Source organism: Ursus arctos, unplaced genomic scaffold (assembly GCF_023065955.2).
Source record: "Ursus arctos isolate Adak ecotype North America unplaced genomic scaffold, UrsArc2.0 scaffold_5, whole genome shotgun sequence".
In the NCBI taxonomy this organism is placed as follows: domain Eukaryota; kingdom Metazoa; phylum Chordata; class Mammalia; order Carnivora; family Ursidae; genus Ursus; species Ursus arctos.
In genome coordinates this window covers 16,014,115-16,038,062 of record NW_026623067.1, presented here as the reverse complement: position 1 = coordinate 16,038,062, position 23,948 = coordinate 16,014,115, and the positions used below count along the sequence as shown (strand labels likewise).

Below are 23,948 nucleotides of genomic sequence, written 5' to 3'. Positions count from 1 at the left end.
CTCTAAATGTGAGACCTGAAACCATAAAACGCCCAGCTAAAAAACATAGGCAGTATAATCTTAGTACTCTCAGAAGCAAATTTCGGATTTGTTCCCTCAGACAAGGGCAACAAAAGCAAACATAAACAGGGGGGGCGACATCGACCTAAAAAGGTTGCACAGTGAAGAAAACCATTAACAAAGCAAAAAGCAACCTACTGAATGAAGAAGGTATTGGCAAATGATAGATCCAATAAGGGGTTAATATCCAAAATATATAAAGAACTCCTACAACTCAGCACCCAGAAAAACCAAATAACCTGATTAAAAATGGGCAGAGAACCCACAGAGATAAAAGGCATCCAGATGGCCAACAGATAGATGCTCAGTACCACCAGTCATCAGGGAAATGCAAATCCACGAGATACCACCTTAAACCTGTCAGAAGGGCAAATACCAAAAAGACAAGAAATAACAAGTGTCGGCGAAGATGTAGAGGAAAAGGATTGTGCCCTGTTGGTGGGAATGTAAATTGGTGTAGCCACTAAGGAAAACGGTATGGCAGTTCCTCAAAAAAATCAAAATTAGAACTACCATACAATCCAGTAATTCCACTTCTAAGGATTTATCTGAAGAAAGTGAAAATAATTTGAAAAGATATATGCATCCCTATGTTCAGTGTAGTATTAAAGATGTGTGTATGTACATATGTATGTATGTAGACATGCATGCACAGAGTAGAGTATTACTCAGCCACACAGAATGTGATCTTGCCATTGGAAACAACGTGGTTGGAACTAGAAATTTCCATGCTAAGTGAAATAAGTGAGAGAAAGACAAATACTGTATGATTTCACTAGTACGTAGAATTTTAAAAAAACGAATGAACAAACACAACAGAAACTGAAACTTCCAATTATAAAATACATAGATCATGGGGATATGGAATACATTCTAAGGGATACATACATAGTATTGTGATAATTTTGTAAGGTGACGGGGTAACGACTTCTGGGGATCATGTCATAATGTGCAGAAATGTCAGTTCACAGAGTTATACGCTGAAACTAAAGTATATCAACTCTACTTCAGATTTTTTAAAAATGGCTTTTGAAAGCATTCACATCTATTCTGTTCACTTTCAAACATTTGCCACAAAATCTAAAGAGTTTTGGTGTACTGATAAGGGGCTAACCAAAAATCAGTGGATGGGATCGGTGACCACTCAAGATGGCCATCCATACCTGCCCACTGTAGTTAACATTTGCTCTAGAAATACGGGATCACCTGTTGCACACTGCTCCCAGGTGCTCGTCAGTCAGAGAGTTGTGAGAGATTCAAGAACAGCGATGGTTTCTGAATAAGCAGAGAATGTAAAACTCTGAGGGGCTTCCACTGCTAGAGAGAAAGCGAGAGAGCTGTGAGCGGCAGTTGGCACTCAAAGTTGAATATTGTTCTCCCCTGGTAGGTGGCCACTGCTGAGATCCTTCTGGAAAGAAATCAACATCCTAACGGGAGTGGAAAATCACTGGTATCAAAAGCCTTTGAAAGTCGATTTTTGTTTGTGTTTATTCTTGGGCTCTTGTTTTTTTGTTTTTTGTTTTTTTTCCTGCTACTGGCCCATTCGTTGCTGAGGCTTCTCTAACTCACCACAAATCTTGTGCACTAAAATGAGTACCTCCGTGGCAAACTGCAAAAGCAGGGGAGTCTGACAATTTAGGAATTATTCAAACTATTACCTGCACCTGTCACTCCATCATCCTAACTGTACCCTTTAAATGGTACCTCAAGGGTTCAACTATAGTCACTCCTTTAGTTTTATTTTCATTAGGGAAACCATTAATTTGTGTGTCCCCAGGTCCTTAATAGTCATCAAAGGATTCCATGTGTATAGAATCGGGTTTCAAAAAAGTAACTTAAAAAAGTAGAGGTATGCAAAATGAACCCGGTTCACCTCTGAAAGCTCTCCAAGTTCCAAGGAAATCCCTGCCCACATGAACAGTTCTAATGATTGATTTAAATAATGGCATGACGTTATTGTCCACTCTGTTCCAAGACAGATGAAGGTAAACATGCTTCTACAACATTTTCTCCAAAGCGTGTCGTCATCACGATGGATGTAGAAACAGTTGGGATGAACATATGTTACTCTCTGAAACAAAGATCCCTGTATGCCTTTAACAAGATGAGTCATCTTCCTTTCACCAAAGTCGGAAAATGTAGCCTGGTTCCCGGTCCCCCATTTCGTTTTAGGTTATGTTGGGAAAACGAAGCAAATCATTGGTTGATCCCTTCCAGATGCCCGGGCCCCTAAAGGCTACATGAAGAAAACACGGTATGTTTATGAAGCTGAGAGATTCAAGGCAAACGTGGGGGTTCTCCTTAGCCTGGTGTATCACCTTTCCTTCTGACAATTAGATGTTGCGAGAGAGAGAGAAAGGAGGGAGCGAGACCGTGTCCTTAGAAGAGATCATTACTAATGCTCATCGCCCTTCGCCAGATCGAAGTGACCAAATGCCACCCAGCATAAGGCAGAAGTTGGACCCCAACACTGGAGAGTCTGAGATGCTGCCAAGTACAGTCCTTTTCTTCACTCTGCACTTCCTCACCAGAGCACAGAAACGGTAAGGCATGCTGGGCCCTGGAATGTTCAGGAAGAAGTTCATTTTCCCCGAGGTCATTTTACTACAAGATGTGTGAAAAGTTCAAGGTACCACCGTCATTTTACTTCAGGTCCCCTGGTTCTGCTCATCCTGCGGATACTTTCAAGAATCATTCTGGAAAACCATTTTGGGGAGCAAGCTTTAACAACTGGAGAATCCAAGCCTATGGGGAAGGGAAACTCCTTTAGTAGCACACTGGGTAAGGGTTTGGGTTCTTATTTAAAAAGGCATTGGCCAAAGGTTTAACATAAACACTAGAATGTGTAATTTTCTTTTAGAAATTCCAGAATCCTCACCGAGAATGACTAATGAAAAAAGGCGAGTGTTCAAAATACTCCAGTGTTAAATTAATTCTCCTCCTGCAAGTCTTATAATAGCTCCTAAAAGCTCAAAACTTCAGTGTGATAGCCAGTCTGTTCGACTAACAGTGATTAAGATTTATCAAAATACAGTTAATTTGAAAAAAAAAATCATGCTACTTCCTTAAGATCCACCCAAATTAATAAAACAGTTTTAAGACTGATTAACTTTCATTTAAAAACATCAGCATATCCTCCAAAAGGAAGGTAAGATGAGTATTTGGAAATACTGCCCATTTTTCTGTCCCTGGGGTTGACTGACTCAATATCACAGTAATAAACACATTTTACTGCACTTGTCTGATTTTTTTTTTTTTCAAGAAAAGATGTCAACCAATCACTTCTGGCAACTACAATTCTCTAAAACACTCAGCTTTATTATTCTATCCCATTGGAATTCTGCAAGATCTCCTCGGGTCAGGAAAATCAACAACAGTCAAGGTAATTTTGAAGATAAATGCCCTGAGTTTCTTCAAAGAGGAGTTGGTATTTGCTGATAGGAGGGTAGAGGTCAAGTCCAATGTCCTCAACCAGTGGAAGAAGGGAGGAGGTGTGTTTTTTGGGGGTTTTTTTTGAGTTGAGTGAAAAAAACCCATACCTGGAAAACCCAAGTCTCCATTAGAGTGATTTGCTGGTTCAGCTCATTCTTGTACTTTGACGGTTGGAAAGAAAGAAAGGGTGCATAAAACTGGTCAACCATGAGTCATGCCTGGGTTTCAGTCTCCTTATTAGCGACGGTGCCAGTGTGAGCGCACGTATTTTAAAGACAGGAAGGGCAGCCCTGCCAACTAAAAGTGCTGATAGTTCAGAAAAATTAGGTGGAATTGTGGCGTCAACAAGTCAAAAGCTAGAAGGTCACAACAACTTCCGACTCTACTCGTCTGTACCTGGAAGAAAGCAGCCATTGTGTTTCTGAAGAAATGTTCCCGTGGAGAAACGAAGGTCTGCTCAGCGCACTGGTGGGGAATTTCGCCTTCTGAATGACAAGGCCCACCATCCCCCCCTGCTCCTCTGCACAAAATAGAATCTATCCTAAGAATTTAAAGATAGGCCTCCTCCCCGAGCCTTCATTTGATGACATTCACTGAACACACCAGAAAGACCCCCAATAAACTAAAAACTTCTCCAAAGTTATTATTTGATATTAAACACCTGATGTCAAATTGTATAAGACCTACAAAAAGGATCCTGGGGTGGGGTTTTGTTTTCCTTTTTTTTTTGCTTATTCACACAAGCATTACCAAGAACTGACTTTAGTTTCTCGGGATTTCTATGTCCACTGGCAGGGGGAAAAATCCCCAAATGGAGACACAGAAAGTAGCAAGACTCTAACCAGACCTCCGGTTTAGCCCTCTTGAATACAGTCATTCTCTTTATAAGCTTTGGCTAATTTATGGCTGTGTTTTTGGAATACTCTCTGACTGAGTCAACAGTGCAGGATTCTTCCCCCTCAGAATGAAAAGTGACCTCTGACAATTGGCTGAGCCATCATGTGACCTTCAGTGAGGATTCCTCAACACTGGGTAACAGGATGGCGACAGGATTATTATCCAAAGTTCTCATTCTAAGGTGGTATAAAAAATAGGCTTTTATTGTTGTTGTTGTTCCCTAAATAAAATGTGAACCATTCACTGGTGTGGTGATTGTTAAATTATTATGAACTGCAGAAATGGTTGGGGGGAACCAAAATCACACTTCTGAAATGGACTCACTTGCGTTGAGGAATCCATGGGGAACCCCTTATCAGATAATAGCCTGTGTCCCTAGGATGGGGCAGATAATACTTCCGGTTTTAAGGTCATTTAGCCGAAAAATCTAGGCATCTAGATTCTAGTTAAAGGGCCCACAAGAGATGCCATCATTCAACAAATAGACAAGCAGAAACGACAAGTGACTGAATGACCCCCATTCTCCTATAAGACAGACAAGAGATACTCTTTCACCAATGAAGCTGTAGTCTCCTCTTGAAACAATCATGTATATTCCTAAGTAAGGGGAAATTAGAGCTTATAGCTCATGTTGTGTCTATACATATGAAACGGTAGATAGGACGAGTTTGTAAATGCTAAGCAAAACGATGACCTTCTCTACAAGAAGCTGGAGATAAGGAGAAATCCGCCCCAGCTGACAAAAAGCTAAGAGGCGAATGATCTAACGACATCGTTTGCCCAGCACCTTCAACCCAAACAGTAAAGCCTTGTAGAGTTCATCCCGTTGGTTGTGATGACATCCACATTAATGAAGTGTCAGGTCCCCGGTAGGACCCCACAGAAGACAGACTGATGAATGAAGAGAGAAAAGTAATCATGACCCTCATGGTTTTCTCTGGAAGGGTGATGGGTGACTATTGCGCAATCCTAGGAGTTTATGTTTTTAAAAGGCTATCCAGGAGAGAGGAAGAGATCTTTGTGTCTTCAGCTTTACTATTAGGGAGGTCTTGATAGGAAGGAAATTTCTGCTTGATTTGTCTGACCTATCACACTGTGATACCTGTATCTAAGACCGTCTTATTTTAAGCATTTCCATCATCATCGATGTAAACGACACTGTAAAAACTACAAGAAGAGCTCTCTGCGGTTGTCTTGGAGTCACGATTGACATTGTAGGCGAGGAGAGGTTATTTTTTGATAAGGCCATTTGTTTGTCTCTTAGAAATAGTCTGGAAAACTCTCTCTCCTCGCCGTTTCACAATGTAGTTCTGCCCAGAGCACTGAAGATTAATCTTCATGTCCTTGGAGCCCAAAAATATCACTCGTGACACAAATTAGGCTATTTAAAAATTTTAAATTACAGTTTAATTTTGGGGTTTTAACCAATGAAACGTGCACATCTAAGAGGTGCCACGAAATAATTCATTAGTTTCATTCGTTTTATGAAGAAAGGCAGTGCTCATTGCTTCCTGGGTACATTCTGAAATGGGAAATGGGCTTTGGAGATGTTGGCATTTGGACGGACTGTTATCTTAGGTCAAAGTAAAAGAAAAACACATAAAGCCATAAATTCTATCAATTTCATCAACACAAGAACCAGATAATTCAAATATAAAAGAACACAAAGAATAGTACTTCGGAGCTAATATACAAGATGATTCAGGGATGACCCTGTCCCCTCTCAGGGGTATTGTAAATCGTATTTCTCTTTCACAATTTAGTAGGGACCAGATGGAGAGAGACGGCCCGTGGGAGATCTGACATTGTGCATGTTACCCAAACAGGCATTGCGAAAGCCCACGGGGGAATAGGCAAATAAATGGCTGAAAGAAAAGGAAGTCGTGCCTGGCGTTGATAATCCCAAAGTGACAGATTGGTGTTTAAGTTTCCTGAAAACAAAAGCGAAAAAAAAAAAAAAAAAGTGCCTGGCAAAACACATTCCATCCTAAGGAAACTAACCATATCCCATATCTATGGGCTGGGAAAACAACTTCGCTTCCTCTAGATAGCTTTACCATCAGCCAAACACTCTCCACACTGGTTTGTAGGTAACCTGCAGCCAGACACGGTCAATCCTCAGGAAATTTTACACGCGATGGAATCGACCCCCAGAAACTCACCCCCAGGAGATCGCTCTGGGGGCCTGACTCCGTGGGAAGTTGCTCGGTCGGGATAGACACACACAATCCAACTCCGTACAGCGTTGCACGTAGCTTAGTCCAAGATGAATGAATTTCTCTACATGCAAGTAAACCATTTTTGATGGGGCCAATTAAGAAATAAGTCTGTTTGGAGGGGCACCTGCACCCCAATGTTTAGAGCAGCAATGTCCACAATAGCCAAACAATGAAAAGAGCCCGGATGTCTATCAACAGATGAATGGATAAAGATGTGGTGTGTGTGTATATATATACACACATTCATACACGTACAATGGAATATTACTCAGCCATCAAAGAATGAAATCTTGCCATTTGCAATGACGTGGATGGAGCTAGAGGGTATTATGCTAACTGAAAGAAGTCAGAGAAAGACAAATGTCATATGATTTCACTCATGCGGAATTTAAGAAACAAAACAGATGAACACGCGGGAGGGAAGGAAAAATAAAATATGATCAAAACAGAGACGGAGACAAACCATAAGAGACTCTTAACCATCGAAAACAAACTGAGGGTTGCTGGAGGGGTGGGGGTGGGGAGATGGGATAACTGGGGGATGGGCATTAAGGAGGGCACGTGATGTCCTGAGCACTGGGTGTTACATACAACGGATGAATCACTGACCTCTCCCTCTGAAACTAATACTACTCTCTACCTTAACTAAACTGAACTTAGTCTCCTCTGTTCCTTAGATGGGAGAGGACTTCCTCAGCCTAAGAACAGAGGGTCTGTTTCACCAGGAATCTACAGCGCAGCAGCCAGGTCCCTGTGAATTTCAGGGAACATAACGTCTTTGTGTCCGTATAGATTGAAAGTTGAGTGTAACTTCTATTTTTTCCGTAAAGTAGGATCCCCAGTGAAACCTAAGCAAGCAAGTAGTTCAACTCAATAAAAGATCTGTGCTGTCAGGTGAGGCTCTGAAGACCCTAAGGACAAAGAAAAACGTGAGGAAAGCTAGAAATACCGCCAGATCCAGGCAAGGTTAACCGCAAATCTGGTTCTGATCCGTGGCGCATCGGGCTATTTGTACGAACCCTGAGTCATACCTGATTCAACAATAAAAACGAGGGGGGGGGGCGACATCTTGCCAAAAAGGAACACCGAGGAAATTGTTTCGAAGAAGCTTAAGGGGAAAGACTCTGCAATTAGCAGTTCTCTTTTTTATAAATAGCATCATTCATGTCCCTTGTGGGCTTGTTATGGCCCTCCAAAAATACATCCATGCAAATTTTATTTCCCAGAGCATTAAGCGATATAATAAAATGCTATCATCTGAAGAAAAAGGAGGAAGGGACCCAATAGTTAACAGGACGGACCCTAACCACTGTAATGAAAAAAAAAAAGGTTCATTAAAAGGCACAGAACTGTATTTTTCTTTTACAAGCCAACAATGTTAAATTATACCCCCAAATTATAGTCTTTACAACTGGGACTTGAAATGGTTGTCCTGTTACTCCTGGTGACCTTAAAATTGGCCCCGGAGTTTATGTTCCCATCTAGCTGCCTTCTCCCGGGTCGGTACTACCAAGTGGGAGAAGAATGTTCCCACTCCTTCTATGCCACGGGCGCTCGGTCCTTCCAGCTAGTTCTGACTCTTGGACAATCCTCCCAGGCAGCTGCTCTGAGAATACAGGCTGCTCTGGCCACCATTCAAAGGCCCTCACATGGAGAGCCTGTCCCTCTGCTTCCAACCTGGGGGTGGACAGAGCGGAGGCATTGGGAGGGATGCCTAACCTCAGAAATTCGGGGAATTTCCTGCCGAAGGAGCTCCCGGTACTAGCTCTCATATCCTGACGTAGGCAGAATCAAAGCAGCAGCAAGATCATACCTTCTGCTGTATCCAAACTATAAAAAGCAGATAAGGAGCAAAGAGAACCTAGGTCACTGAAAACAGTGCATCAATTTGAAGCTACGCCCAGCTTCAACATTTAGAAGTTCACACTGCATTATGAGCAATTTGATAACACTTGCTGTCCTCCCCCTTGTCATCCATCTAAAATGCATGGAACAGAAGGGGGAATGAAACATGAGAGACTATGGACTCTGAGAAACAAACTGAGGGCTTCAGAGGGGAGGGGGGTGGGGGATTGGGATAGGCCGGTGATGGGTAGTAAGGAGGGCACGTATTGCATGGTGCACTGGGTGTTATACGCAACTAATGAATCATCGAAATTTACATCAAAAACCAGGGATGTACTGTATGGTGACTAACATAATAAAAAATTATTATAATAAAAATAAAATTCAACCAAGGCTAAAAAAATAAAAAAATAAAAAAAAAATGCGTGGAACAAACTAGTCCCAGTCGAACTGGAATGTATAAGGAGTAGGGGTCGTGTCTAGACCTGCTACACGTCCCAGAACAGTGGCGTGTTGGGGCGCCTGAGTGGCTCAGTCGGTTGAGTACCTGACTCTTGGTTTAGGCTCGGGTCATGATCTCACAGGTTGTGAGATCGAGCCCCACGCTGGGCTCCATGCTCGAAGTGGAGCCTGCTTGGAAACTTCTCCCTCTCCCTCTGCTCCTCGCTGCCCCCATTCATACTCTTTCTATCTCTCTCAAAAAAAAAAAAAAAAAAAAAAAAAAAGGAAAAGAAAAGAAAAGAAAAGAAAAGAAAAAAGAACAGTGGCATATCACCCCAGGCAGCAAACCCTTCTCAAAAGCTCTCTAAGACCTGGCCTCCCATCCCAGCTTCCACTTTTCTTTTTTTAAGATTTTATTTATTTTTGCGTGCACAAGAAAGCAAGCATGAGAGAGCAAGCACGAGTGGGGGGAGGGGAAGGGGCAGAGGGAGAAGCAGACTCCCCGCTGAGCAGGGAGCCCAATGCGGGAATCGATCCCAGGACCCTGGGACCATGACCTGAGCCGAAGGCAGACACTTAACCAATCAGGCACCCCCCACTTTTCCACTTTACTCTGCGCACTCCTGGCCCACTGGCCTTGCTCAAAGTTACCAAGTTCCTCCTTGACTCACTACCTTCAAATAAACCATTTCCCCTCCTGGATGCCTACCCTTGCCTAAGCCTACCTTAGCTTAGAAGTCAACTTTCCAGGAACAGAGAAAAGAAAATGTTCCTAAGAACACCGTAAGGAAGAGAAAGCACATTTGCCGTACTGTACTGTACCTACTGAGAAAACATCTGCATATAAGTAGCCCGTGCAGTCCAGACCCACATTGTTCCAGAGCCCACCACAGTCTAATTCTGTAATTGAGAAAACGCAGCTCGTCAGCCCTTCAACACTCTTCAAGGTAGGTTATTAGGGTCCCCATTTTGCAGACAAGGAAAGTAGGTTTCAGAGAGGAGAAATTTACTCAAGTTGACACAGCTAGCAGGACAATGGAGAACCCACGGAAATGAAGAACGTTCTGGCTGAAGCCGAAGCTCAAAGACCGGATTTGTGCATCAAAATTGGTGCCTCTCCCGCCAAGATTGGCAATCCAGCAGCACCGCGAGCTTCATAGAGCCGCGTCATGGTGAGAATGAAGATGAGAAGCAGTGATGTTCTCTCCCCATCGAGAATCGATCATGTATGCTTGGCTGCTTGCGGCTGGGAACTCGAATAGCTTAACCACAGTGCCTTCAGGATCTAAGAGCGTAAGTAAAAGAAACAAAGTCCAAAGATACTTACCATAATTCCAGTAAGCAAACAGACTCCTTTCCCACAGTAAGTGTTTGGTACCATGTCACCATAACCAATGGAGAGAAAAGTTATGGATATCAACCACATCGCTCCGAGGAAGTTGCTAGTGACATCCTGTTGATCATGGTACCTGCAAAACAGCAAACAGAGCCAGTCCTTTATAATTCATCGACGGTATGGCCGCCAAGGGCAGCGGGATCCAATCCAGCGGATTCACTAAGGAGCTTCTGTAAACGGATCTATGCGGAGGGTTTCAAATCTCACTCTTATGTGTAAAGAAAAGTGGAGTTCCACCTGTGTAATCTGACAGACCTCAGCAAGTTCCTCAACGTTAAAAATAGTCTGAAAGAGAAACTTCAAAAAAAATGACGACTGCTTTTCTCACGGGTGGAAACTGATAAATGCATGTTTGTTCCTGAACTCTGCCCAGACCTTGCTCATGGCTCAGCATTCCTTGATGCCCACCGATGTGCCTAATTTATGGGACACTCTGCGGTACTGGGTTCAATCTGTAATCTCGGCCCGCACCCTTATGGTAGGAGCCATTCTGTTCCCTTTGCTGACACTGTCCCTTTCTACCTTTATTTCCATGATGGTCCAACTCTTAGTCATCCTTCAAAATTAAAGGCAGGGGGGACCCTTTTCTGTCTGCTCCTCTCCCAGCCCCTCCCATACCCCCTCCCCAGCATCCTGTGTCTTCCTCCATCATCGGACGATACTCTGTCTACCTGGACGTACTAGCCATCTTCCTGAAGACATAAAACGTGACATTGATTGCGCAACCCTGGCCCAGAACCAGAGCTTAATAGAACTTACTGCCTTGCCATTACAATACAAGAAGCTCGCAGTCAGAGAGAAGGAGAGGGACCCAGTTTCTTCTAATTAGTCTTTGTGGTATCAAAATATTTGTGGTGAGGAGGAAGGTTTTGTATCAGCAACAGAGAGCCTATCGTGTTTTGTTTGAATTAGCAGCGCCCAACGGTAGCCCTGGCCCATCATGGGAACGCTGCTGTCCCCCACGCATACAACACGGAGGCCATTTGAGTGGTTGCCCCAGAAGAACTCGCCCTGGATGCCTGTTCTATGTGGTCATGGGGCAGAGTGGCCCACCTCTGGTCTCCACGGCAGTCAGACCCCAGACTCTGGTCACCAGAGGCTTTTTGGCTCTTCGCCCAATTCCTCCTGAGAACCCCCTTCCTTCACAGCTCTCATATTGGGAGAGGACACTCCTGGCCTCACGTCTTGCCCTCCCAAGGGTGCTGATAGCCACCCAGCTTGCACACACACAGCTTGCTGAAGGACACCCTCTCAGTCGTGGTGGTCGCAGGATAGAAACCTCCACCCTTCTCCCCCCAGTTGAGCGCCACCATGACCCAGCTATGGAGTCCCCTCTGCCCTGGTCAGGTGGAGAGGCTGTCATTGCCAAAAGGGAGGTCAGAATGCATTCCTAGTGCATTTCCAGGAAGACTGAGAAACTTGGGTAAGTACCGTGCACATAGGGTGACGTGATCTGTGACGTACTGTAGCCACACCAGCTGACACGCTCTGTGAACTACTCTGGGGGCATGCTGTGCCTATCCTAAGACTTCCATGGGAGAATGGGGTTTTGATTTTCAACAAGACCCTCAGAAGCTTTAGATTAGATTATAACTCTTTCATGATATTGGGGCTCTCTATAGAGTAGAAGCCATCGAGCGCGAGCCTAGCACAGGGAATGCATGACACCGGAGAGGGGAGGCAGGAGCGTTCGTGCCCTATTCGATGTTTAACGGTGACACAAAGCTTCTTCACCAAGCATGATCTACAGAAAGATCGGAGACATTTAAGAGCCCAAGACTCTAATTCCCTGATGCCTATGAAATATTTCTGGAACACCCACTAAGTGTTCAACCCTTGACTCGCATGTTCTCAATTTATATTAACATTTGAAGACCTAGACGACCTTTTTGGCTGAAACAGCTACGGTCTTCACCCTCTGTCAATAAAACGTCCACGGTCACTTAGAAAATGTGATCACGTCTCCGTGAAATCCACAAGGTAGTTCTATACCACGAGTGACCAGAAACACATCCGCTAGGCACAAGGACCTGCAAAGAGGAGTTTGGGATTTAAAACTAAAAGCAGGGGCGCCTGGGTAGCGCAGTCGTTAAGCGTCTGCCTTTGGCTCAGGGCGTGATCCCGGCGTTACGGGATCGAGCCCCACATCAGGCTCCTCCGCTATGAGCCTGCTTCTTCCTCTCCCACTCCCCTGCTTGTGTTCCCTCTCTCGCTGGCTGTCTCTCTGTCACATAAATAAATAAAATCTTTAAAAAAAAAATAAAAATAAAAGCAAAGGTCTCTAAGGGGAACCTTCGTGGCTGGAGTCCACGAGGAAATCTCAACTTGGGCATGGCTGTGGAAATCTTACCCATCTGTTCTTTCTGAGGCACTTTTCATTTGGTTTTCAAAGTTTGGAGAAGGAAGTAAACAGTTTTGAAAATTACAATAAAAAGCATTCACTGGAACATTTAGGCCAGCTGACTCCTCTTTGTCGCTTATCTTAATAAATACCCGAGTTTTAAATACACAAATTTCTCCCATCCTCCTTTGACTCTTTGCAAAGACTCTTAAGCACGACGCCATGACATCATTCTGTCAATATTTATTATCCCCTACGCGCTACTGTAATCCTATAGTGCAGGGCCTGATTAGAAGTAAACTTTCTAGGAACTGGTATTTTCGGGCTTGGGATTCAATGCTAAATAATAATAATAATAATAATAATAATAATAATAATATTAATATTATCATTATCATCATTATTATTATTATTATTTTGCTTATGAAATAATAAACCTGCCTGAAAAGTAGCTCAGAATGGAAAAATAACATTTCAGACTAATGTTTATGTTACATTCAGACATACTCAGTTGTGAACAGTCAAGAGGGAGGTAATTACGGAACCACATTAGACACTATTTGAATAATCGAGATTTCTTTCCTGGCAACTCAAATATTAAACTTATCAGCAGGATGATATTATCGCTTAGAACACTGCCAGGTTTGGAATCATGCCAGATTCACACCACTGTGAGTGATTAATATGCACAATTTAAATGGCAAAGAAAAAATTTCAAGACTTTTTTTTTTTTTTTTTTTTTTTACAGATATTTATTTCACGAACACAAACTCACTCAGGCAATTCCAACCTCCTTCTTTACAAGGACTATTCTATGAAAGACATGAAGAAAAGGACTCAAAGTGGCAAAGTTCAAATACTGATCAATATGAATACTCGTTTAAGGAAAAAATACATCAAATAAGATTAAAACGAGAGCAGGGAAGGCCTGATGATCTCAAGCCTTTCAAATAAGAACTCTGGGGTTTGGAGAGAAGACTTACGGCACTGTTTGAAAGCAGGTGCACATTTCAAAGACATAAAGGTCGTGAGATCAGCTTTGAGGTTTGAAAAGAAGTAAAATATTCCTTTTCTTGGTTTCCATTCAGCATTGTTGACTGCGGGTCTACCACTTTTCCTTAAATATGACAGTTTCTATCATACTTGTTCAAATGTGCCAGGGTTATCTTTCCAAAGGTATTATGGACTTCTTCCCTGGACGAGGAAGCCCCTGCCCCACACCCCTGACTCCCCCATCAGCACATTTCCACAAGCAACAGGAGCTTTGGCCACATGAATGGCTGGCACTTAGACCATCCTCTTTCATGGTTTTCTTGGCCTGGAAACAACTTCCCTTCTGCTTGGAAATAAGTCCCCCACCCCTTCCTAGCCCTGATTTGTACTTTGAGAATCTACTCATCGGTCCCCTTTTCCAGGCTCCACATAGCTTTTGGGCAACGTGGTACTCCAGGCTGGTCCTTTGTCTGTAGGAGCCTCTTGGAGAGATCTCTAGCACCATCAACTGTTAATTTTGGCCATAAGACATATAATTTGCTCATCTAACATGCCCCTAGAGTCTTAATTATGAAGAATTTGAGGACAAAAACTATGCCTTTATTGAATTAATTAGCGCTCAACATTTGCTGCAACATGGATGGCACTGGAGGAGATAATGCTAAGTGAAATAAGCAGAGAAAGACAATTATCATATCATTTCTCTCATCTATGGAACATAAGAACTAGGATGATCAGTAGGGGAAGAAAGGGATAAAGAAAGGGGGGGGTAATCAGAAGGGGGAATGAAACATGAGAGACTATGGACTCTGAGAAACAAACTGAGGGCTTCAGAGGGGAGGGGTGGGGGAAGGGGATAGACTGGTGATGGGTAGTAGTAAGGAGGGCACGTATTGCATGGTGCACTGGGTGTTATACGCAACTAATGAATCATCGAACCTTGCATCAGAAACCAGGGATGTACTGTATAGTGACTAACATAATATAATAAAAAAAATTTTTTTTTAATTAGCAAGACAAAATGAAACAGCTGTTCTCAAGTTGACATGCCCTTGTGGCCACATGGTAGGCCTTCAGGATCACATACACAGCGACACAAAAAGGGGACGGAAATGAGTCTTGCCCATCAATCAATCTGTCATGTTCTCTTCCAAGATCTGTATGCAACTTACAAGGTATTTTTACACTTATAAAAAATAATTCAACAAGGGAGTTGAACAGCTGACAAACTACGTTCATTAATCATTTTCTATTAAACATACCATTAATACTACAAATGGCAAAAAGATCTCAATTGTCAGCTCTGATCTCGAATGCCAGCCTTGGTTGTAGAGTAAAAAGTATTATGGAGATTTAAATGCATGTGATTCATCTACCATCAGTTCTCTCTTGTGATTCTACCTTTCTCTCTGAAGATACCACTAAAAGGATAAGGCAACTTTTAAAAGGTACAAATCCACAAGAACAAAAAGAAACGAAAAATCAGAGCATGAAAAATAACACATTTTTATACAGAACGAAAGTACACGGGGACTTCTGTTTCCAGCTGAGAAGGACTAACAAGGGACTGGATTTACACTGCCTCCTGAAACGACGACAAAACCAGACAAAGTATTTGAAACAATGACTAACAAAACATAGATCATCTACTAATACAGGACAGTGATCCCCAAGAGATGGTAAACAACTGAAGTGGTCACACAGTTGCACCAGCTTGACACCTGAAGAGAATCCCCAGGATGTGGCTCAGGGAGGGAAACCAGGCAGAGCCCAAAGGTCTCCCCATGTTCAGGGACAGAGCTGGAAATCCAGGGAGGCCAGGAGTTCACAGGGCCAAAATCCGGAGAGGAGAAATCTGAACAGACAGAGATCCAGAGACGGAGATCCAGACAGGGGTCTCCTTGATTATCAGCTGAGGACTGATAGTACACAGATGTAAAACCCCCATGCGGGAGAAAGGAAGTACTCTATATAAAGTGGTTCAGTATCACTTGAGGATGGGTTGTAGTAAGTGGAATCATGTCCGGTGAAGAGAAGACTGTGATAAGTTAGTTACAGTGTACCTAAGTGTATAGGTATGCTGTTACTCTCAAGGAACCACTAAAATAATACCTCAGAGAGTAATAACTCATAACACAATAAAGGAGATAAGATGGAAAAATAAAAAATAATCCAAAAGGAGGCAGAATTAAGAAAAAAAAAGGAACAAAGAACAGATGGGGACCCAGAGAAAGCAAACAGCCAGAGGACAGATTTATCCAAGAGTATCCGTAACCATATTAAATATAAATGACTTAAATATGTCCAGTTAAAAGGCACAGATTGTCATAGAACCCATGGAAGGTTCACAACTAAGATCCAAAGCTGAAAACAGAGAACTGAGGGTGTCCAAGTATATGAAATGATAGATGGCCAGGTGCCTGTCCCTGTCTGGTACCGCCAGACAACTAACAGGAGCGAGGAGTTTACTCTCTGGGGATAGACTGGAGATTCTGACCCAAAGATCAGGAAAGATATTTGGGGCTGAAAACACAGGGACTGAATTCAAGTTTACAAAGTGAACAACAGCATCTCCAGTTTCCTTTCTTCACTCCCTCTCCCAGACCCTGTAACAGAACTCAATAATAGAACTCACTATTACGGAGAAAGAATATTTTCCTTTGGAGAAACAACAGTTTCAGTGAAAAGACATTCATGTACTAACATCAAGGATCCCCTAATGAAACTTGCAGCTTTCCACTCATCCATCCTACAGGAAATCTGACCACACAACAAGTTCCTCTCCCCACACAGAGCTTCCAATTCCCACTCTTGACCATGAAAGAACTGCAAATGATCAGCACACATCTGAAATATATTCTCTGCAGAAAAGATGCAGACAAAAAAGGGGAGGAGCAAAGAAAACAGAAAGGAAGAAAGGAAAGTAGGAAGGGATGGGAGGAGCTAGGAAGCAGAAGAACCTGGACACAATGCAGGGGGATGGGGACAGGACTCCTGAACTCTCTTTTATGTCAGCAAAGACCTAAGGGAAAATATGGCATCCATAAAACGGGGACAGGATGCTAAGTGCAAATGAAGAATAAAAGAGGGGGACTCTTTAAAAAAAAACTTAATATTACAGTGAAAAAAATAATCATAATATAAGAATATAAACTAGCAGGAATCTCCCAGAAGGCAGAGCAAAGAGACAAGGGTAAAAGGAGAAGGAAAAAGATACATTCTCAAAGCATCAACACAGACGGCCTAACAACTGAATTTCCAGAAGAATGCAGAAAGTGGAAGGAAAGAGATGATAATGTTCATTTCTTTGGTTTTCCAAGAAAACTGGAAGGCAGGCATCTCTAAGGTTCTCGCTGGCATCTGCATATGGAATAAGATAAGACCCATGTCATTGAGCGTGGGGGTGGTCACAGTGTATTTTAAAGTACTAGGAATAAGGAGGCGACCTTAAAAGGTTTCAAAGAGGGGAAAAATAGATCACAGCTAAACGTTAAAAATGGTTGCCTCTAACAGGATTCGTTTAATGGGTATATGTGTGTGTGTTATGGTGGGAGAGGGGGAAGCAATCTATTTCTCCTGGATTTATAGAGGGAAGGGACGGAGATTCTGGGAGATTCAGGAGGGGGAACCGAACAGGCATAGCTCAGCCCTCTGTCTGCTCTGCTTGCCCCCAGAGCAGGCATCACGGATTCTCCGTGTGGTCAGCTTCCCCACGGCAGGGGTGACGCCCCCAGGTTATGAGGTGTACCTACAACCCCATCGACTTCAGTGGTGAATCGGAGGAACACCAAGCAGCCCACTGGGCTATAGGTCAAGTGGTTGTGTCCAGATCTGCTTTATGTCAGGTAATGAAGCTGCTATTTTGACATCTACCAGTTGAAGACCAAGAGAAGTGAGAGCGGGATCATCAATGATGTCGCTCCAAACCCCGACTATCTGCACGCCATTTTGATTTAAAGTAAAAGCAAATAAAATAAGTGATTCAATTAAGGAAAACAAAGGAGCACAAAAACAAGTCCACTGAAGGCACGCACCTAGGTTCCAAGGAGAGAAATGCTGAGTAGCAACAGCTAAGAAAGGCTGACCTGCATCTCTGATTTGGCACTGGTCCAAGTCACAGGTGGTCACCCGCACCTGCATATTGGAATCACCCGCAAAGCATTTAAAAATAACTGGGCAGGGGCGCCTGGGTGGCTCAGTCATTAAGCGTCTGCCTTCGGCTCAGGGCGTGATCCCGGCATTGTGGGATCGAGCCCCACATCAGGCTCCTCTGCTGGGGGCCTGCTTCTTCCTCTCCCACTCCCCCTGCTTGTGTTCCCTCTCTCGCTGGCTGTCTCTCTCCCTGTCAAATAAATAAATAAAATCTTTAAAAATAAATAAATAAAAATAACTGGGCAAAAGCCTGGTATCCTATGACAGGGATTTTTTTTTTTTTTTTAGAGCTCCCACGTGATTTTAATGTGTTGTCAGGCCTGAGAACCATCTATGAGCTTTATTGCAGAAGTTCCTCATTCAACTTACATGTATGCGGGAACATGCGGATGAACGAAAAAGAGGGCGTGTTCATGAAAAGCTTAAAATACAGTAAGGGAGGAAAAACTGATGGCCAAGAAGAATCAGGTGACAGGGAAGCTGGGCTGAACGTGAGTACGAAAGGAAAAGGCGGATCAAGACACAATGTCTGTGACAGAGGGGACGTGATGATCGGACTGTATCATAATGGGACACTGGCATCTAAAATGGTCATCTTAAATTCAACCAGAATGTAGAATCCAGTAGGTCCAAACAGGCTATTAAGTACCTCTCTGAGTGAGGGTGCTCTAAAGTGAAAACGGAGTAATCTTATGTATAAAACTACTCTGTAGGGTCGCCCGGGGGGCTCAGTCGGTTAAGCGTCTGCCTTCGGCTCAGGTCATGATCCCACGGTCCTGGGATCGAGCCCCGCACTGGGCTCCCTGCTCAGAGGGGACTCTGCTTCTCCCTCTCCCTCTGTGCTCTCTCTCATTCTCACTGTCTCTCAAGTAAATACACAAAATCTTAAAAAACTACTCTGTAAATGGTTTACACGAAGTTCCTTCAGGCTGGAGAATGTGGACAGCCTCAATCGATGTGACTTTCTTCTTGTCTCTTCCTTGCTTTCCTGCTTTTCTATCGCTGAGTTGTGAAAACCCAAACATGGCTTTACGGTCTTGGGGGTCCCCATATATTGGCTTCCTTCACTACTGATAAGTATATCCCAAGAAAAGGGGCACAGATACTACGAAGCCCAATTTCAACTTAGGCAGGCGCCAGTTCTGACTTTCATTAAAGGTATAATTCTTTCTTAACTTTATTTTTTTTTTAAGATTTTATTTATTTATTGGACAGAGATAGAGACAGCCAGCGAGAGAGGGAACACAACAGGGGGAGTGGGAGAGGAAGAAGCAGGCTCATAGCGGAAGAGCCTGATGTGGGGCTCGATCCCATAACGCCGGGATCACGCCCGGAGCCGAAGGCAGACGCTTAACCGCTGTGCCACCCAGGCGCCCCTCTTTCTTAACTTTAAAACACCAGAGTGAGTTTTCTATTTTGAGTTCGTTTTGCTCCTGATGCCCATTTGGAATGCTTTCCTCTCTTCTGTTAATTTGGAAAAATCAAAAAGCTCAATGCTTCTCTCTCTTCCTCCTTCCTTCCCCCACTTCTCCCTCCCTTTTGCTGCCTCCCCACCTGTTCTGTGCCCGGATGTGGGTGCCGTGCATGCGCACGCGCTGGAGGGGGCGTGGTTCTGTAAAATGACCCATTTCTTTTCATGTGTTAACCTTGGCTAATGAGAATTTCATTCGCTGTATGGATACAGAAGATTGATCTTTAGGTAGGGACCATCAGTGGGTATGTTCTAAGAGCATAAGCTTCCTACCAAACAAAGCTAAGAATCTCTAGAGGAAAAGAGGGGGATCAGAGAACGGATTTTCGTACTTGGAGAATTACATTATGTCCCCCTGAAAAGCTGTTGTCTCTCAATTATTCATTCATGCATTTCCATTTATGTGAGTATAAATGAGTTCAGAAAGTTAAGTCTCAGTTCCCTGTAAGGATCTGACAATGATCTAGGTTAAAAACCTATAGGAAGACAATGGTATCACATTAGCGCACCCTAAAAACAGACTTGAAAAGCCTTCTCAGCATTCGGGCTCTCTCTGATAAAAGGGTTTGGTGAAATACGGCGAGCTTTGGAGAGAACTTCCAGGTCTGAGAACCACGGTCGCAAGGCTGGTTCCAGAAAGTGAAGCTAGAGAAAGACCCCCGGGTGAACGTGCCCGTCATGAGAGACTTCCCTGAACAGAGAACTCCACTGACGCAATGGTTCTCAATCCCAGCAGACCACTGCCCTCTTTTAAGATCTTGAAATGCAACTCGAACAGTATACCTCATCTATCCACAGGATTTATAAAAAACAAAAATCGGTATAACACCCTAATGGCAATGTGGAGAAATAAATAGGAGTACTTTCCAATAAAGCATGTATTTCGGCATCTAAATAGTCAGGCAAGAGTAATTAAGAAGACGGAAGGAGCAATCAGTTTGTTTGAACCTCTCATGTAAAAGTCCCATGAAAGTAACTGTTCTGGCCGTTCAAAAGCCACAGGGGCGGGGCCAGAGCTGATGTGATTTTCTGAGATATGAAGAACTTCCAGCCAAACCCCAGAAATAACAAATGACAATATTCCCTCCATTTATACATTATAAGTATGTCACAAATTACGTTATTATAAATCATGTCATAAATAACAACCTAATTTAAAAAATGAAGTGCATATTCCAATTGAACAAAAATATCTTGTTGAGGTTTCAAGTGGATTTAGGTCTAAGTTATGAAAATTATAGATAGGTTTTTAGTACCCGGAATGTCCGGCAGGTCAGTCCAAGGTCAAGTGCGACGCAGATCCTCCGTTGGATGGGACTGTCCCACGCACATCAGAACACAGAGCATCCCTGTCTCTACCCAGTGACAAACAAACAAAAGAACCTTCTCCAAAAGGGCCCCTGGGGGCAGTACTTGGCGCAGTGAGAACCACTGGTCTAGAGCTTCTGCTGGGATACACCAACAGCCAGCCAAAAATCCGGAACTGGCTGCATGTCAACACATCTGGAGAGCAGCCAAACTAGAAAACCTTAGAATGTGGCACAAATGATATTCTCAAGCCCCTGCTCCTTCCCGGGCGAGCAAAGAAACACGGAGTTCCTGAACAATGTTACAATCAAAGCTTGCATTTCTGACTTCCATTTCTTTTCCCTCCTTGTTTCTTTATTCACTTCCCAACCCTTCGTTAATTTAACTTTTCTGAGGCCTGCTGCATTCCCCCCCAGCTCCTGCTCTGTGCCAGGCCCCTTCACACGCACAGTGAGCTCCTCTCCAAGGGGGCAGGTGGAGGCCCAGCGGACAGAGATGGAGCCTTGTGGGGTCAGGCCCAAAGATTCCGCCCCCCTCCGCCAGAAAGTCACTTTTGCAAAAAGCACTTAATAGAGCTCACGTCTGACACACACTGCCAATGGCCGACAGCGCTCGTCTACGCTGGCCTGGCCGGCCACAGTTTGAGAAGCCCTCTCCCCCCACCCCCACCATGGTCTTGCACAGGCCCTGGCAGTCTGCAGACCGATCCACCTGCCTTCTGGGAGGCCGAAGAGAGTGGCGGGAAAGCCAGTCACTAGGTGGCAGCGAGACACCAGTGTATCCCCAAAGGCTGTCTGGCTGAGTTGGGCCAGACCAGTGCTAGAGTCGGGGGTGTGAGGGCCTTTACTGGGAATACTTTCCAGTGCAAGCCTATGCATCCACGTGAGAAACAGCAGTCGTGGGAGATACGGCCAGTCCCAGGCCACTCCGACGCCCGGCAGCCCTCAGTGTTACCAAGAGTCTTAGGAGCATCTCCTGAGGTGGGATGGATGGGCGAGTGATGGGGGCAGGGAGAGAAAGAGGAAGAAAGAGGGAGAAAGAAGGAGAGGAGAGAGAGAGAGACAGACAGAGTGTATGTGTGTTTGTCTGGACAGAGACTTCATCCTTGATCCAACGTAACGTAGATTTAAGCTAACAGCCTATCTTTACGCTTCACCCCCCAACCTGAGACTCTCTCTAGATCAAAGACCAGACCTTATCTCCTAAATCCGTAAGAGAAAAACACAAAACAAACCCTGTGGATTTTCTAAAACTTGTCCATGTGGGCATTGAACCCACATTTGAGGATACAGAAGTTGGGGTCTTGACTCTGTACCCTGAGATGGGGTCCAGTAAGGACAGCTCTGTGTTGAGAGCTGGGGCCTCTCCCGTTGGCTCTGTGTGACCCAGAGCAGTGAGTCTCCCTGGCCGGGTCTCCCCCTCCTCTAAAATGAGGACCACACCCTCTACCCTGGGATAACCTTGTACTCTCCAAACGCCACCTGATGGGCCCATGCAGACCAGTTGGGGGTTCTAGGCTGAGCCAATGCTCCATCTGTGGGCAAGTGGACACAAAGGGGAGTGTCTGCTTTTTCGAGTTCACCTTCCTGCACACAAGTGACGGGGCAGACAGGAGGGCTTTCCCGAGCACAGACAGCTTCGATTCTGCTCCCTTCCAGCACACTGACTCGTCCCACTGAGACAGAACACAGCAGGAGGAAGACCGGGAGGAAGGAGAGCAAGACAGCCTACCTGAGTCACAAGCAGTCCCAGCACCGCAAGGGAGAGGACGCCAGCGCACAAAATCAGGAGAGCAGGGAGAAAGGGGGATGCTCGGCAACCAGAAGCCCGAGCGAAAACGCAAGAAGGAAAAGAAACAGATGGCAGCCTCCCTGCCTCCTCAGCCTCCCTGCCTCCCGCCGACACCACTGCTCGGACCTTCGAGGGGGGCAGGGGAGGAGGAAGGTCCATTTCTGGCTCTGACATCTCTCAGAGGCTCCCAAGAAAATTTTTTTTTTTAATAAAAATTTTTTATGTTAGTCACCATAGAGTACATCCCAAGTTTTTGATGTAAACTTCCATGATTCATTACTTGCGTATAACACCCAGTGCACCATGCAATACGTGCCCTCCTTACTACCCATCACCAGTCTATCCCATTCCCCCACCCCCCTTCCCCTCTGAAGCCCTCAGTTTGTTTCCCGGAGAAATTTCTGTTGGGGCTTCTGTTGAGGGCTTTCAGTCAACTGAAAAAAGAATACACCCCAGTGATTCAGATCAATCCGACTCCGAGACGCCACGTGGACAGGAGGCAATTATCATGCATCAACTCTCAATCTTTAATGTTCAACATCGGAGCGAATGAAAATCCCTGCTTAGAACATGTGACGATGGGAAGTGTGAGCCTCCAGCGGTTCCCAGTTCTAGGCCAGGCTTCTAGGGAAGCAAATATTCAAATATTCCTCAATGTCATTTTTTTTTTTTTTTCGGAGACAGAAGGAGAGAGTCAGATGGCTGAGCCACCAAACCGAGAGATCAGAGAGTGCTGAGCTGAAGGTGACTCCAGCACAGCACAGGAGAAGGAGGGAAGGAATCACAGATGTTCTGAGAAGGTCACGTGCTCGGTTTTCCCGTTCAGTTTTCCCACTTTAGCTGTAAAAATTCATCTGGGAGGGCCTACGAATTGCACCTTGCTTGCTTCAGCACGGGTGGCTAAAATATAGTCTGCAGTGTCCAAGCAGCGTGAATGAAATGAAAACACAGGTCCTGGGTCAGGCGGGAGGGGTACCTGGGGGCCCCGGGGCTCCCTGAAACCCTCCCCACTTCATCCGAGGGCCTATCAAGCCCCTGCTGCCTCGAGCGCTCGGGGGTTGTGAAACCCACGGAAATATGTTTATACAGGCCGAAGATGCAAGAAGGGAAGGAGAGGGGCATGGCAAAGAGGCTTGGAGTAAACAAGAGTGAGAAAAGACATTGTGGAAACGATGGTGCATAAAACTCTGGGGAAATGCACACAAGGTGATTGGAGAAATTATGGCATAAACCGTCTTCGTCTCCAGCCGGCCTCCTTACGAACTTACGAACTAAAGTCAAAAAATCCACCTCATTTGTGAGCATTAAATAGATCACAGTGCTTTCACTAGTTCCCAAGAAAGAAACAGGAGGGGGGGGGGAAGCCAATTCAACATGCTTTCATTAGCTTTCAATTTTCAGGGTTTGAACTATTTAAAAAGTGGCAGTCCAAAACAGCTCCTGGCTGAACGGCCACCGCCTCTAGAAGCCAGGCGGGGGAGGGCACACCGAGGCCACATTCTTAGCTCACCAGACTCTACTGGAAACGTGGTTGCTGATGGCGGCACGGCACACATGGCCCCCCACCAAAGAATCAAAAATTGTAGCTTGCCAAATCAGCGA

General features: G+C 44.5%; 1 protein-coding gene across 3 annotated transcripts in view; it reads right to left on the bottom strand.

The window, feature by feature from the left end:
* Positions 1–23,948, bottom strand: part of KCNN2 (potassium calcium-activated channel subfamily N member 2) — a 142,375-nt gene that overhangs the window by 24,109 nt on the left and 94,318 nt on the right. For all 3 annotated transcript variants that reach the window (XM_026507777.4, XM_048220905.2, XM_044387335.3), the window contains one exon: positions 10,222–10,363. In XM_026507777.4, coding sequence (XP_026363562.2) covers positions 10,222–10,363 — 142 coding nt within the window. The remainder of the gene's footprint in view (positions 1–10,221; positions 10,364–23,948) is intronic.